We start from the raw sequence: 14,865 nt of genomic DNA, 5'->3' as shown, positions 1-14,865 counted from the left end.
AAAGTGAAGGAGGATTTAATTCTGAATTCTGAAACTACAGACAATATATCTTCAAAATGAAAAAATACAGAATTATCTTTATTTGATGGCCGCTTTCTATTGTTCTCACGAAAACGTGTACATGGGGAAATAGAGTTTATATTATACACGCCACAAACACTACATCAGGACTCCTTTCATTCTGGCACGTCGATGGCCATCTATTGGTCCTTATAACGTTAGACCAAAAAAGTTCCTATCTTCGTTAAAAGCTACTCACATGGAGCGGCACTCGAGGAGGATGAAGTCATTTACAGCATTTTATATTCTGTATCTCGAAATGCGTTATAGGTAGGTAAGTTTGTGGCAAAAACATATTTACTACAATAAGTAAATTCGCTAAAACTGGCGCAGCTGAGAATATTTAGTCTTTCGGAAGCATTTCACAATTTACTACCGAATAGCAAGTCGGAAGTCTAACCAGAACGCGGTAATTCAAGCTCGTTAGCTAATTATTTGCCTTTATGTGTTGCCCGTTCATTTTCAACTAGATGAATGTGGTGTCAAATAAGGCGAACAGTAACTCTTGTAACAGCATAAACACGGAAAATACACTATCTAGTAATTTCTGTAATAGGGCTGTGCCAAGAACATGTTAAACACTAATTATATATAACCCTGTTTTGTGTCCACTGTGTTTCCTCAGGTTGTTGGCTAAATTAAACTGTCTTTATCTTTATTTTGCAGATAATGTAAATCTAGTGGAAAATGTGGCCTGTGGCCACATTGGCTGCGGCCATTTTAATCCTCATGGCTGGCGCACGGCCCGTTGCTGACACTGCTATCAAGAGGAAAGTCCACTGATCACAACTAGTGGACAGTTATCCCACCACGGCAAGTTGCCACTGTTGGGGCCCCTGAGCAAGACCCTTAATCTCCAATTGCTCAAGTTGTATTCAGTCATAACTATACGTTGCTTTGGATAAAAAGTGTCAGCTAAATGCCGTAAGTGTAACGTAAATGTAGTTTGACATTTATTTTTGATTGCCTTGTACTTTTAAAAACTTCACTGTATTCTGTTCTTGGGTATTCCAAAATTAGTGGTTATGTGCAAAAAGTAAATCCAGATAAATGTTCAGGGCCTTGCTTCCCAAAAGCATCTGATGTTATGGTCATCTTAAATGAGTGTGTTGGTGTGTTTGATGTGATACTCTACCATTTCACTAATCTTTGTGTTCCAATACGTTTTGGGGAAACTTGGCCCTGCATGGTAGCTGCCCAGACTTGCCTTTGTGTTGCCTGTTCATTTTTCACTGTGATGAACGAGGTGTCATCTAAGGCACACAGCAAATCTTTTCACGGCATGATGCAAGTCTGGATTTCTTAATTCCCATTGCTTTTGCTGTGACAAGAACATTTCCCTGTCGTATAAATGATGTGCATGAGATGCATTATATCCTGGCTTTTTGCACAAGAAATGTGGTATCACTTTGCTTTTTTTCTTATTGCAGGTAGCTGAGCAACAGATACATTGGATATAAACTTTGCTGCCTATTGTCTTGGACTACAGGATGGTTTTACTGACCAACACTGAACTCCTGACAGGATGCTAGTTCTTCCCAGTTCAGCGCCTGTAGTTTCCAGCGTACTAGGCCGAATGGATATTTCCTTTGGGCATTTTCTAATGTGAATTTGGAGGGGGGGGGGGGTTTCTATGACTAGAAAGAAATTCACTGAAAGTTCCATTTGTATAACTATAAAAAAGTATCTTAAGTGATTTAAGATGAACTTGAGGGTTTTCTTAAGTGTCCACTAATGTCTTTCATATGTCTACATCAAAATTCTTTGTCCCTTTCTAAAGAAGTTTGTTCATTAGTCATCAAATTTAAATGAAAGATTTCAGGATGTCTTGAGTAATTACCTATGCATTGCCAAATGCTGTAATAGTCTGTTTTGATGTCTGAATAAAATAATCTTGCATTTAATTAGTTTGTGTAGTCACTGAGCATTGTTTTGTTCATATGTAGTTTGAAATCTTGCATGAACCACAGTATTATGAAATGTTTTAACCTGTACCTTAAACTAAGGTGCCTTTTTCAAGTAACACTTTAAATTGAACGATAATGTGATAGTCAACACTTTTGCAATCTATGTGCAGTCTCATATTTTCAATGTTGAATAATCTAATGTAATTTACAAAAAACTTACATGGGAAAAACAAACAATTTAAGTCGGGTGCACAGTTACATCACAGCTAACATGTAGGGCAACGGAAGTATGAAGGTATCTACTAATTAACGCTTTGGATAGCACACCTACCTAAATAGAAGACTGAGCTTTGTGTAATACTTGTAGCAAACCATAACGCAACTTGATGAAACGTAAATTAGGGGTCGCTGTGTTCAGCGGACACAATGACACTTTCTTTCTCCCACCCCTTTCCTCTAGAGGGAGCACGTTGCCCTTTCCAGTCGGTTTTAGATCAATTAAAGCAATACAAAACCTTCTGTGAGAATACCAGACAAGCTTCCTGGGAACCACGGGTTTCCAACACAAAGTTAATCGTTTATTTTCCGATTTTCGTCATTTTATTTTCTTTTTCAATAGGAAATTAGGAATAAGATACGATTATGGAAGACCAAAAGCATTTTGGGATATAACTGTGAGTGGGAATAGTTGTGCTTGCGTGTTTAAGATTCCTGGGAACTCCCGAACGCAACGGAAGAAAGGGATAAACAAAAGTCCTTTAGCGAAGTGAAGAGGCACGAAGCCCATTTCGGAGGGGCACAGTGGGAACCCCGGGGCTGGATGACCACCGTCCATTTCTCCCCAGCGGTCTGCAATGGGGGAGACCAAAGTTATCTACCATCTCGACGACCAGGAAACTCCATACCTGGTCAAATTGCCCATCCCTGCCGAAAGGGTCACACTTTTAGACCTCAAAAATGCTCTCAAGAAACCAAATTACAAATTCTTCTTCAAATCTATGGACGATGACTTTGGGTGAGCTTATTTATTGATCGTTGTTTTCCATCTACCGTGTTTTAGAGTCTTATTTCACGTATATTTGAGTAGTTTGTGGGGGGGGGGTTTCTTCTTTTTTGTAGCTAACGCTACGTGACTTACGGTCTTCAACTGCTTTCATAAAGATTGCGCGAGGGCGGCCGTTACTGCCGCGTTTGTAGCCTAAACTCGAATCCCAAAGACTAAAAGTGTTAGAGTGAGAAGTTCATTTGGGGTGAAATGGAGTGCAGATTTTGCCGACGGCATCCATTTTAAGATTGGACTACCTTCTAATATGGCTTTTGAACTGACGGCACAAGGTCGGGTGCAGGCTACACGGCAGTGCAAATGAGTGCTGTATAAGGCTGAGAGCAAAAGAACTTTCGGATGAAGTGGTCGTCGGAGGAGAGCTCCTTGTATGTTTGCTTTGCTGCTTGGCGTGTGCGTGTCAATTGCCATGACTACATAAAAAATCTGTCTTCCTGAGATTTTCCTTAAGTGTGGTGCTATAATCTCAGCACTAAACTTAGTCTTAACAGTTGTAATTGACAGAAGCATATACATCGACAGTCGTTTTTCAATTATAAGTGATCTTGTCCATTCATGGTTAAGCATCAAAGTAGGAGGCTACAGTGTATGGTCCATTGAATGTGCTCTTTGTAATTTGCGCCTGCGCAGAGCAAATGCCATATGTCTCCAAAATTACATGTAACAACCCCCCCCCCCCCGGGGGGGGGGGGGGGGAACCTAGGCTTGGACAATTAATTGGAAAATTTCCGTTCAAGTTAATCATCATCATGGGTATCTCAGTAAAATATATTTTAAATATATTTTTTTATGACATCATTGGTTTAGACCTGATTAGGGTTAATTAACAAAAATATGACTGATTTTTTTTTAAATAATAATAAATACCAGGTTATGGATTTTTAAAATTTATTCTAAGGCATTCTTAACTAGCTAGTGATTGGAATTGTGTGTCCTTCAGATTTCACAGCAGGATCATAAGCATTACTGAACTGGATCTTCACCCCTCTTTCAACATTGCTGTTGTAACGCTTGTCTCATCTGTGTGTTGCGTTAACAGCATTATGGAAGGCTGCCTTGAGACAACTGCGGTCAGGAATGCCGTGGAATGCTGTGAAGCACACTGTCAGTTTTACAGCCAGAGCTTCACCATGAAATATGTCCCGAGTTTGATCCACCCTCTCCTGCTGCCTTAAGCTCCTCCTCGGAAAGCTCATTTAAGAACACGAACATGTTTTATCTCCTGCCATAGATGTAAATCAGAAAAGAGTTGTTGGCAGTTCCTGTTGCCTTTTTTGCCAGATAACAGGCCAACTCATAGGGACCATGTTGCAGAAAGCATTAGAAAACAATAGTTTTATTTAATAAATCTGTGATTAATCACAGCATTTCTACAACATCTTAAAGTACAGTAAAACAACTGCTGTCATCTTAGATCTGTTCCACAAAATAAATAATTAATTTAAATGACTCATAATTACATAAATAGCCAAAACTCTACCTATAAATGGTAATTCAGTTTGAGAAGTTTGGGCCAGGTTCCTGAGGTCACTCTTTCATGTCTCGCTCCTGTAGTCATGTTTGAGAGATCCCACATGACAACTTTGAAATGGTGTGTCTTGTCAGTTCGCCAGAGCTAGCTGCTCATGCCAAGTGTGGACATTCTGTTTAGACTGCTAGTTTATAGAGTTCTAGCTTCCTCTCCTTGTTATTTGGACAGACCATTTCAGTGAAGTAGACTGGTAAGGGTGGAATTTTGGAGCACGCTCTCCCGCTCCCTGTGGTGTCCTGTATGCCTCTTGCCTAATCAATGACCCACATTTCTCTGTTCTATTTGAGCAAGTGCATTTTGCTTTACTTGCATGCTGAAACCTTTTTTTTTTTGGGGGGGGGGGGTCTACAAAGCATGTCTGTGTGTCTTTCTATCAGTTACCCTCCTTTTTTTTCATCTTGATTACACTTTCTTATTCTAATGTATTCACATAGACTTCTCTCCTGGGGTTAAAGCCAAGCTGCTGTTTGATTGATGCCGTGATAGGCGGGGTTTGATGATCAGATATGCTTATCCAGCCAAATGTCTTCCACTTTCATCTGCAGGGTGGTCAAGGAAGAGATCACAGACGACAATGCCAAACTGCCCTGCTACAATGGACGTGTGATATGCTGGGTGAGTGCGCACACGCACATGCACCTACCTTCCTTATATGTCAAGTTAACTGTGAATGATATGGGGGCCAAACACAACATAATCTTTTGTTGATTGTATTTCCGTACACACACACTTACCTCATTCAGCATACTTCACAGGTCCTTTTAGCATAATGAGGTAAAGAAGCACTAAATGTCACACTCATCCTGAAGATATTGCCAGCTGGCCAGCTGGGTTTCCCTCTGGCTCTAGAGACCTCGGTGCATATCATGAATATGGAAGAGTTCAGAGAATTGGAAACTCTGCACAGCAATCTTTTTTTTTTGGAGTATGCATTCACTGGATATACAATCGATTCTGTCACAGGTTCAGTTCCCTGTTCTCATATGCACTCTCTTATACAGGTTTTGTCATCCTGCTATTTCCAAACCCTTCAGATGTGTAGATCCCCCTCTGGTTTGTATGTAGATTAGAGTTATTGGCAGGTGCACTGTAGTAAGAACAGCATTAAAAAAATAATTCTTGAGAGAATTAATTTGTGCATCTTTCCTTTCCTGCTATTGGTCGGAGTTGTGCCATTTTGCAGGCCTGGGTTATTTTTCTCAGTATTTGCACTGAAATTGCACACAGTTATTTCTGATTTTAGTAATCATCTGCTCCTAATCATTTTGTACATTCAGCAGATGAAACAAAACACATAAAGGATATTTGGATTGTTCAATATTACTTCTCAGGATTTTGTTCCACATGTACCACAGTGAAATACTGCATTGCTGAACTCATATTGCTGCCCTGCTATATTCCTGCATTGCCATAGTTCCAGTGTGGTGCTTACACTGCACACTTCCCAGAAATTTGCAAGGACCCCTACTGATTAATCAAATCTTTGCTATTCAGACCAATCAACCAGAAATAACGGGACTCCACACAGTGCCCTGAACTAGTTTGAGAAAAAGAAAACAAACAATTCTTCACCCTGGAGCTTCAGCTGTCCTTGAAAATATCAATTTTTAAGTGTTGCATATTCAGAACATAACTACATATGTTGCATAACTTTTTAAATGTTTTGTTTCTAAGTTCAAAGGACTATAATATTAAAAGGACTTTTCCCCCTCTTCAGATGGAGAGCCTTAAGTGAGCAGTGACTTCTGGCAGTGATCGTCCAGCCTATGAAAGTGCAATACAGTATTAGAAAAGCAAGTTTTACTTGGCAATGATTTCATTTGTGCACCAGTTGAAGACATTAATCATTTAACTGGGACTTTTGAAAACTTGAAACCAGCACATTTTGAGGCTGGCTTTAAGGCGTTGTCTTCACATAAAAAAAAAATCCTCTATAGACTTCTATTCCAGCTCCACCAGAAATCCAACCACACCTTTTTCTCAAAACATACATAAGATGTTGGGGATGTCCTTGTAGATTAGCAAAAGGCCTCAGTTTAGTGTAAGGGTGATGTTCACACACTTTAGGCCGGTGTTCTACGGCCTCGAACCCGGACACCGAGCTGATTTTATCACATTTAGCCCTGTTAATTTGGAGCTGTCCTGATAGTGGCACTGTATGACAAACCTCTACTCCATGTTCTGTGAATTCCTTCTTGGAAGCTGGTGTCGGCGGAACGGATCCCACTCAGATGGGTGTTCGGTGGTGGAGAGTCAGTTGGAGCGGCCTCCATCCGGGGAGAGATCCCAGGGCATCGGAGATTCCAGGCCGCCATCGTTCCAGTGAGTATCCAGAAAGCTGGAATTCTGAAGCTCTATGGCTGTGGTGATTTTTTTTTTTTTTTGCCAGCTGTGAAATGGAAAAAGTAACCTTTTTGTGTGGTTTTTTTTTAATTATTATTATTTATTTATTTATTTTTTACATTTTTGTTCTCATTTCAAATACACACAGTCCAAAAGCTGCAGGCAGCCGGCATGGCATAGATGATGAAACGGAGACGGATTCTGTGGTGTCGCACAGGAGAGAGAGGGAGAGACCCAGAAAGAAACAGTCTCACGATCATTCCGGTATGTCTTCCTCTGCACACATCTGGAGATTTATTTATTTATTTAGCTGTTTTGGCCTATTAAGTCTTCCTGGGTGTCTTCCTGAGTCCTGTATATGCTGGCGTTGATCATTGTTACCTGATTAGGACATATAACACAGTGTGAAGTTTGTCCCAGTTCAGTCACCATAATTCAGGCATATTACTGTAACGATTGCATGTACTCCCGATGTACTCTCATAGTCAGTAATGTGTCAAGGTTTTTTTTTTTTTTTCTGAAGCAAACAAAAAGCAATGGGAGAAAGCTACTGACACAAAGAAGGATTTTCTTAAGGTATTAAGAATACCCATGAATGACTGTACGTATCAATTTAAGTATGTAAACTTGACAAGTAGTGAAGTAAAGAATGTACATTGGAAGTGTACAATTCCAGTGTTTTGTAATTGCTGGTGTATGTATTCAGTATGAATTTGATCATGACGTCTAAGCGCTGCCGTCCACGTTTTGCTGCCCCCTACAGGTAGCAGGCTGAATGGCTACTCACGGGTGGGCCGGGGGGCCGAGCTAGGGGGCTACAGCGTCTGCGACAGCCGCTCCTCCCTCATGAGCAGTGAGCTGGAGTCCAGCAGCTGCTTTGACTCAGATGATGATGGCTCCACCAGCCGGTGAGTCTCCACCCTCTAAATCCTCCGGAAGCTTCCTGCTGGACTAGTATTGTACATAACTCATATTTTCCAACTTACCTCAAATATTGTGAATCGTCCAGTATATTTTTGCTTCTTTATTAATTTGCAGCTCTGAGGGAATGTAGCTAACAACGGGGGGCATCTTAGGACCACCATGTAGGTTAGAGTGCCAGGTACGCCATATGGCATCTGTGGAGGTTTTTCTGCTATGACGAGGACGTTGGACTGGGATGAACCCATTCCTGGGCTCAGGAGCAAGGACTGGAAGTTCAGGAGTTATGCTCTTAAACATGTTGAGTTGGCGAAAGTGTGTGTAGTCTTGTGCCAAATAAGTAGTGCTTAAGAGAACAGAGTCCAACAGTAATTGGCAGTTAGTCTGTGAAAAATTGGCACAAAGTGCTAATTATGAATATAAATATTACACTCGCATTCATTTGTCCCTGAATATAAAAATAATATTATTTAGTACAGTAGAAATTCTTAAGAATGAATAGTTAAATATGATTCAACTGCCAGTGAGGGTCAGAGTCTTTGTGTAACAGCACTTTTGCCAGTGGACAGTGTGGCGAGTATATGGTAAATCCTGAACATTTTATTTTCAAGAGCCAAAGAACTATCGGATGTGTGGAAATAGCCTTAAGGTGAATGTCTATAAAAGTCTGGGTTTGGTCCTGTGAAATATTTCCTCCTAGAGACTCCTCTGTTTAGTAGTAAAAACTAAAAAAAATGTTGAGCAGGGCATTGTGATGAGGCCAGTGTAAAGTATATGATTCGGCGGGACCACACAAAGGCGTGAACGGGGAACCCATAGCTCCTCTCAAACAAGGATGGTATGCGTTGATAAGGTGACCTTACGCAAGTGCTCTGATTGGACTAGATGACCTCATGTAAGATGATTCCAATTGGTCTAATTGGTGGATTTCAGAAAGCATCCTGGCTCTCCGCTGTCCCTAAACAGACATGGACAAAGTAAATCTTGAAGGCCAGGTACTCAGGATGAGAATCTCTGTGATTGCAGTAATTAATTCAAATGAGACTAGGGCAAATTCTTTTGATGTCATGTCAGTAATGCAATTTGTGTCTGTCAGTTTCAGCAGTGTCACAGAGCAGAGTGGCTCGTCGCGTCTGATGAGACGACATCGGCGCCGGCGCCGGAAGCCCAAGGCTCATCACATGGAGAGGGTGAGACGACGGGCGAGGTTAAGCAGGCCTAGAGGTCAATTTCAAACTGACGCACTGATGGATTCTCTCTCTCTCTCTTTCTCTTTCTCTAGTCCTCCTCTTTCAGCAGCATCACAGACTCCACCATGTCCCTGAATATAATCACGGTCACTTTAAACATGGGTAAGTTTCTGCCGGTGGCTAGACACTTAAGCGACAGTCAGTGTGACCAGAAACAAACAGTTTAGTCTGTCTCCCACATACTTATGGTGTCTTGCCAGCTGCTTGGTCTCATTCTGTCTCTCCATTTCTTTTTATTGTATTTTGTTGTTACTATTTTATATTATTATAGAGAAGTATAACTTTTTGGGCATCAGTATCGTGGGCCAGAGTAACGAGAGGGGTGATGGGGGCATCTACATCGGCTCCATCATGAAGGGTGGAGCCGTGGCAGCCGATGGGCGGATCGAGCCAGGTGACATGCTTCTGCAGGTGAGGGTGGGGCTTGCATTTGATGTCAGGGCGGGGCATTTAGCTGGAGCAGAATATTCTTTCGGATGCGCTGTTCGATCACTTTTTTTCATTTATTGGTTCCTTATGTGCAGGTAAATGACATCAACTTTGAGAACATGTGCAACGATGATGCAGTCAGGGTTCTGAGGGACATCGTGCACAAGCCTGGGTGAGTCCCAGCAGGCCACAGCTTGCATCTAGACATTTTGTATATCCTGTTTTGTACTAATTTGTGATTTTAAGTGTGTGTGGGTTGTGTGTGTTTGTGGGTTGTATGTATATTTGTTTTTCTTTACAGACCTGTCTCCCTGACGGTTGCAAAGTGCTGGGATCCAAATCCCAACAGCTGCTTCACGCTTCCCAGAAGTAAGCACGCGCACACACGAATGCATGCATAATCATGCAGCCGTTAATACATTCCCACCGAACATTCTTTTTTATTATTCAATATAACTTGGATAGACTGGAAAAAAGACTTTTCAAGCATTATTTTTGAGCAGACCTGCTTGAATGTGAAGCCATTTGCTTGTGTGCATGTGTGGATGGCTGGAGGCTTTCTGTGGAGCTCTGAGCAGAGTCCCTCTCCCCCCACTCCCCAGGTGAGCCCATCCGGCCCATCGACCCCGCTGCCTGGGTGTCCCACACGGCAGCCATGACGGGAGTCTACCCCGCCTACGGCATGAGCCCCTCCATGAGCACAGTCACCTCCACCAGCTCCTCCATCTCCAGCTCCGCCCCGGATACCGAGCGTAAGGGCCCCGAGGCCTTCGTGGGAACAGCCGAGTTTTTGATCCTCGTGTTAAACTTCAGTGCTTAAAGCAGGCAGCTTGTTTGTGAAAATACTTTTTGCACCCATTTTTGATTCCAAGTTTTGAGTTGATTATGATTTTGGTCTTTAGTTGGTTTAGTCCTGGTGCTCAGAAATAAGTGAAGATTTAAAAGCTTACCCGTTTTGCAAAGTTTTCAATGTCATTTTCCCCTTGTAATGGTAACCAGTAGATGGTAACTGGCTATGTTCAGCACTAGATTTCCAAACGACATAGAAAAATCCCAGATTGAGCTCACTTTGCAAGCATTTCCTTTGTCAACTTTTGCTTTAGAGTGGTTGTCTAGATTTAGCTGGACTATCTTCATTCTGAACTTCCATTGTTTTTTCTCTCGCCAGGTTTCGATGACTACCACCTGTCTGTCCACAGTGACATGGCAACGGTTGCCAAGGCGATGGCCTGTCCTGACTCAGGATTGGAGGTTCGTGACAGGATGTGGCTGAAAATCACTATAGCCAACGCCTTCATAGGTAAAACCGGTCCTCTGGCACTCTGCGTGTGTGTGTGTTTTTTATTTCAAGGTGTAAATCACCGTGGGATATGACTTCTTCTGAATGGTGTCTACGCGTGCATGTGCACTTCTGTTTGGTCAATCAGGTTCTGATGTGGTTGACTGGCTCTTCCACCATGTGGAGGGCTTTGCAGATCGGCGGGAAGCTCGCAAGTACGCCAGCAACTTGCTGAAAGGCGGCTTCATTCGCCACACTGTCAACAAGATCACCTTCTCTGAGCAATGCTACTATGTGTTCGGAGACCTGTCAGGCAGTGAGTCACTGCATTCATGCAAATACATGTAACCTTTCTGTGTTTATCACTAACCTTTTTTTTTAACTAGTAGTTTTAATGTCCCATATGGACAGTTTATGCTCACCGAGTAGTTAATGTTACCTCATGGAAGTCCAAAGTAACATCCAGCACATCTTGTGTGTACACAGTAATTGGTACCTCCACTGTCAGTCTGTGTTTAGCACGAAGAGAAACGGTTTCTTCTTCCTCCATTTGCCAGTAAAACACACCTGCGTCTGTGTGCACACGCTCCCGCGTACCGATGTGTGTTTAATAAAATCCCTGCCATTCTGTCTTTAAGACATGGCCCACCTGACCCTACATGACCACGATGGCTCCAGTGGGGCATCCGACCAGGACACTCTGGCCCCTCTCATCCACCCGGGCGACGCCCCCTGGCCGGGCTTCCCTTACCAGTACCCCGCCCCTCTTCTGCTGCACGACGCCCCCCACGCCTGCTCAGAGGCCGGAGGGGGCGGGAGCGCTGGCAGCCAGCACAGTGAGGGTAACGCCCCGTCTCCTTCAGATATGTTGGTCTCACAGTGTTGGCTCAGCTTCCAAGCTGGCCCAGGGGTTTTGGGGTTGACTTGCTGGTCACCATTAGGGTAGCATTCTCAGAACAGGAAAGAGCCTGTTCATCAGACATCACTGTCCCGTTTGTGGTGACCAGGACAGGCCCAGCATGATGAAGCCATAAAAAGGAGTCCTGTTAGATCTGTGCATAGGCAAGGCAAGTTAATGCATAGAACATCTTACAGATGTCAAAAATGTGCTTTACACAAACAAGAATTAAAAGCTTACAGGACATAAAACAATAAATAAATGTAATATAAATGTAATAAGATGGCCTGTATTGTATGGGTTTGTCATGTCATTTATACACAAGTGTGCTTTGTTAATCTCTCACAGTTCTTGGTTTCAGGAAGAGTCTCAGGATGTTTCTTTGTGGCTGAACCTTCTGTTACAGTAATTTCATGTGGAAGCCCTTACTGTGTTAAAAAACTGAATCCACGTGTTCTCTGCTACTGCAGGGAGCAGCGGCTCGAACTGCAGCTGGAGCCGGGTGGAGGGGAAGGCGGGTCCAGCAGACTTCAGACCGGGTGGGTGCCCTGAGCCGCCCGATGCGCCAGACTTCGACGTCCGCCGAGACCGCTCTGCAGCGCCCCCTAGTGAGGGCAGCGTGCGCTCGCAAGCCCGCGGGACGGCACGGGGTGCGGCGGCGTGGCCGGCGCCCGGCTCGCCCTCAGGCCGCCCCCTCGCCCACGTGCCCGCCGAGATCACCGGCTCCCGCCGCTCCTGCAGCACAGCCAATGGGGAGTTCTTCGTGGACATCATGTGATGGTGGATGGTGGCCTGTGATTGGGTGTAGCAGAAGTGGCCAAACCTTGCGATGCTACAAAACATGGCCCAGTAGAAGAGCTAGGATCAGTTTAAGAGTAGGTTGTGAAAAATGACCTTTGTGTAGGTAGCATCTAAGTAACGTCAATATTCACACTTATCAGTGGATTGAAACGGGCCGTTGAGAACACGCCGTTCCCTCCCTCAACCCCTAACTCTGGTATTAATTTCTTGATTAGATTTAATGGTGAGATTTAATCTACTGATAGGACTGGGACTTGGAGAAGTAATCATCATTGAATGGGATTTGATCATAGATCATACAGGGCACTGCAGATGAGATGAACTCCTGATTCAAGTTGAATGTAGTCCAAACAAGGATGCAAGTGTCTGAATGTTTCTTGTCTTCTGCCCGACTGTAGTGTATTTTGGGAGGTGTTTGTTTTTTTTGTGTGTGTTTTTTTTAGCTTTGTTTATACCTGCATCAGTAAATTTCTCCTTCATATGTTTCTCACAATGCAATTTTTTAAAATCAAGAATATAATTTTTCAAAGTTTGTCAGCAATAATAATTTTACAAGGACAGAGGAGAATTTGTTCTTTTAATTTATAAATAGTTTATTATGCTGGGAGAGTCCCCATGTTGCGTGCATGCACGCATCTTTCTCTAGACAGATTCAAGCAAAACCTGAAGCAAGCCAGCATGTGGGTTTGAATCACAGTGGTTGCCATGCACCCTCCGTTAGTGAGGGCAAAGTAAGGTGTAATGGGCTGTGTGCTCATTGGCTGGTACACCTTGTGCCCACCAATCTGGTTTTACACTAATCTTCCTGGACCTATCAGCCATTCAACAGTTGGGGTGCCCCTTCAAGCATGCTACCAGAAGATTCATGGTGCTGCTAGTGGATGCAGCATGGCTGACCATTGAAAAAGATATGAAAAGGGTTTGAAAGAAGCCTCTACATTCCGTGATTACCCCAATAACAAAACATGGAGATTGGCTATAACTAGCATAGGGAGATAATTAGGCAAGAAATTAATAAAAAATGAAATAAAGTCTGGAATGAGTATGAGTGTCCATGCGTTTTGCTCCTACATTTATCCACACATCTGCCTTTATTTATTAGGCTATGTCATTGTTTTCAGCTTCGTTTATCATGGCCCTTAGTTAAACCATAACTGCCAAATAGGCTAAATTGGTTTACTGCTAAATCGGTGCAATCTCAGTGTGCGACACTAGAGGGCGCGCCCCACAAACTTTTCTTATCCGTCCAGTCATGTTGGAAAAAAATTTAAATCTCCCCAGGGAATATAAAAATGATCAAAAGGGCTGTAGAAAATACAACAACAACAAATAACTTACTGATTCATCTGTACTATAGCATTAACATGAGGCCCATGATGGCAGGACTGTCCTTTACAAACCACAAGCAGAGGGCCCCATTGATACTTGCTCTACCATTTAAACCCCCCCCCCCACCCCCACTCTTCCCACCCAAAAAACCCCCCATCAGTAAGGATTTTTTTTCATCAGTTATTAATATCAATATTAATCATTTATTAATATTCAGTGATTACTTATCAGTTGTTATTATTGTTGTTACTTTTAGTTAGACTCAATGCAACCACTTCTAAGTATTTTGTACAGATTATAACTGGTGTTATCGGCACCTGAAATGTTCATACAGTAATGCGTTATCACACACAAACACCTCACTCAAAGAGAGTTATTCTATTAACCCATTATACAGCTGTATAATATGCTATTATGTTTTATATATGGAGTCAGGTTGCAAACAAGTTTTGAATAATTAGAATTGTTCAGTATATGAGTGGTGAATTCAGAACTATAAATATTACCGGTATAACTGGTGAAAGAAAAAAAATGGAGAGCACCCAGTGACACCCTTTTTTGGCTGTTGGGTAGATTTGATCTGTATTTGTATTTCTCCCGGCCTTATTCAGTTTTATTGCACTTCTGCCAGTGTTTTATCTAACCACAAGTGGGCATTGCTGCACAATAAATAGGAAAGCTGTTTCTTTCATTGGGTTTGCACATTCAGTTTTATGAATTGTCAAGTGAAAGGTCCATGAAATGATTTTTAGATCGACCGTAGATCCACATGAACGTCGTTCAAATCATAAGCAGGAATTCTTCAACTTTAACCGCTTATAACCATTTCCCTGCTGTGTGTATCTTATGAGCAGACCACACAGGAATCTGGCCTAACAACCTTCAGCGGGTCATAAAATATCTTCTTATGGATATTCACTAGCTAAGCCATATGTAAGTCCCCCTTTGGAATAATTTAGTTATAAAGAAACCTAAAGTAGAGAAAAAAACATAGTAGTCTTTGACAAACAATTCTGGCCATAGTTTTGTGGGAGAGACTTCAACAGTGATTTCA

The 14,865-nt window shown here is 42.5% G+C and overlaps 1 protein-coding gene, 1 long non-coding RNA gene and 2 other non-coding genes across 4 annotated transcripts; all 4 read left to right on the top strand.

Annotated features, from left to right (window-relative positions):
- Positions 1 to 496: 496 nt before the first annotated feature.
- LOC113570160 lies at positions 497 to 635 on the top strand. The gene has a single exon (XR_003409865.1). It is a non-coding gene; the product is annotated as a small nucleolar RNA SNORA13 (small nucleolar RNA).
- Positions 636 to 945: 310 nt separating this feature from the next.
- Positions 946 to 1,967, top strand: LOC118242937. Its single transcript, XR_004777108.1, has 2 exons — positions 946 to 984; positions 1,491 to 1,967. It is a non-coding gene; the product is annotated as an uncharacterized LOC118242937 (long non-coding RNA).
- On the top strand, positions 1,265 to 1,398 carry LOC113570162. Its single transcript, XR_003409867.2, has one exon. It is a non-coding gene; the product is annotated as a small nucleolar RNA SNORA13 (small nucleolar RNA).
- Positions 1,968 to 2,483: 516 nt separating the features above from the next.
- On the top strand, positions 2,484 to 13,525 carry dvl3a (dishevelled segment polarity protein 3a). The gene is given in 16 exon segments (XM_026998380.2): positions 2,484 to 2,982; positions 5,107 to 5,176; positions 6,764 to 6,778; positions 6,780 to 6,883; positions 7,053 to 7,168; positions 7,668 to 7,812; positions 8,922 to 9,015; positions 9,108 to 9,177; positions 9,347 to 9,486; positions 9,600 to 9,676; positions 9,806 to 9,873; positions 10,107 to 10,256; positions 10,673 to 10,804; positions 10,932 to 11,099; positions 11,422 to 11,625; positions 12,152 to 13,525. Coding segments are annotated over 16 exon segments (2,022 nt in total). The 5' UTR covers positions 2,484 to 2,821; the 3' UTR covers positions 12,460 to 13,525.
- Positions 13,526 to 14,865: the final 1,340 nt, after the last annotated feature.

The sequence above is a fragment of the Electrophorus electricus genome, chromosome 18, assembly GCF_013358815.1.
Source record: "Electrophorus electricus isolate fEleEle1 chromosome 18, fEleEle1.pri, whole genome shotgun sequence".
Taxonomy (NCBI): Eukaryota; Metazoa; Chordata; class Actinopteri; order Gymnotiformes; family Gymnotidae; genus Electrophorus; species Electrophorus electricus.
Note: the sequence above shows the minus strand (reverse complement) of the source record. Positions and strands in the feature narration are given on the sequence as shown.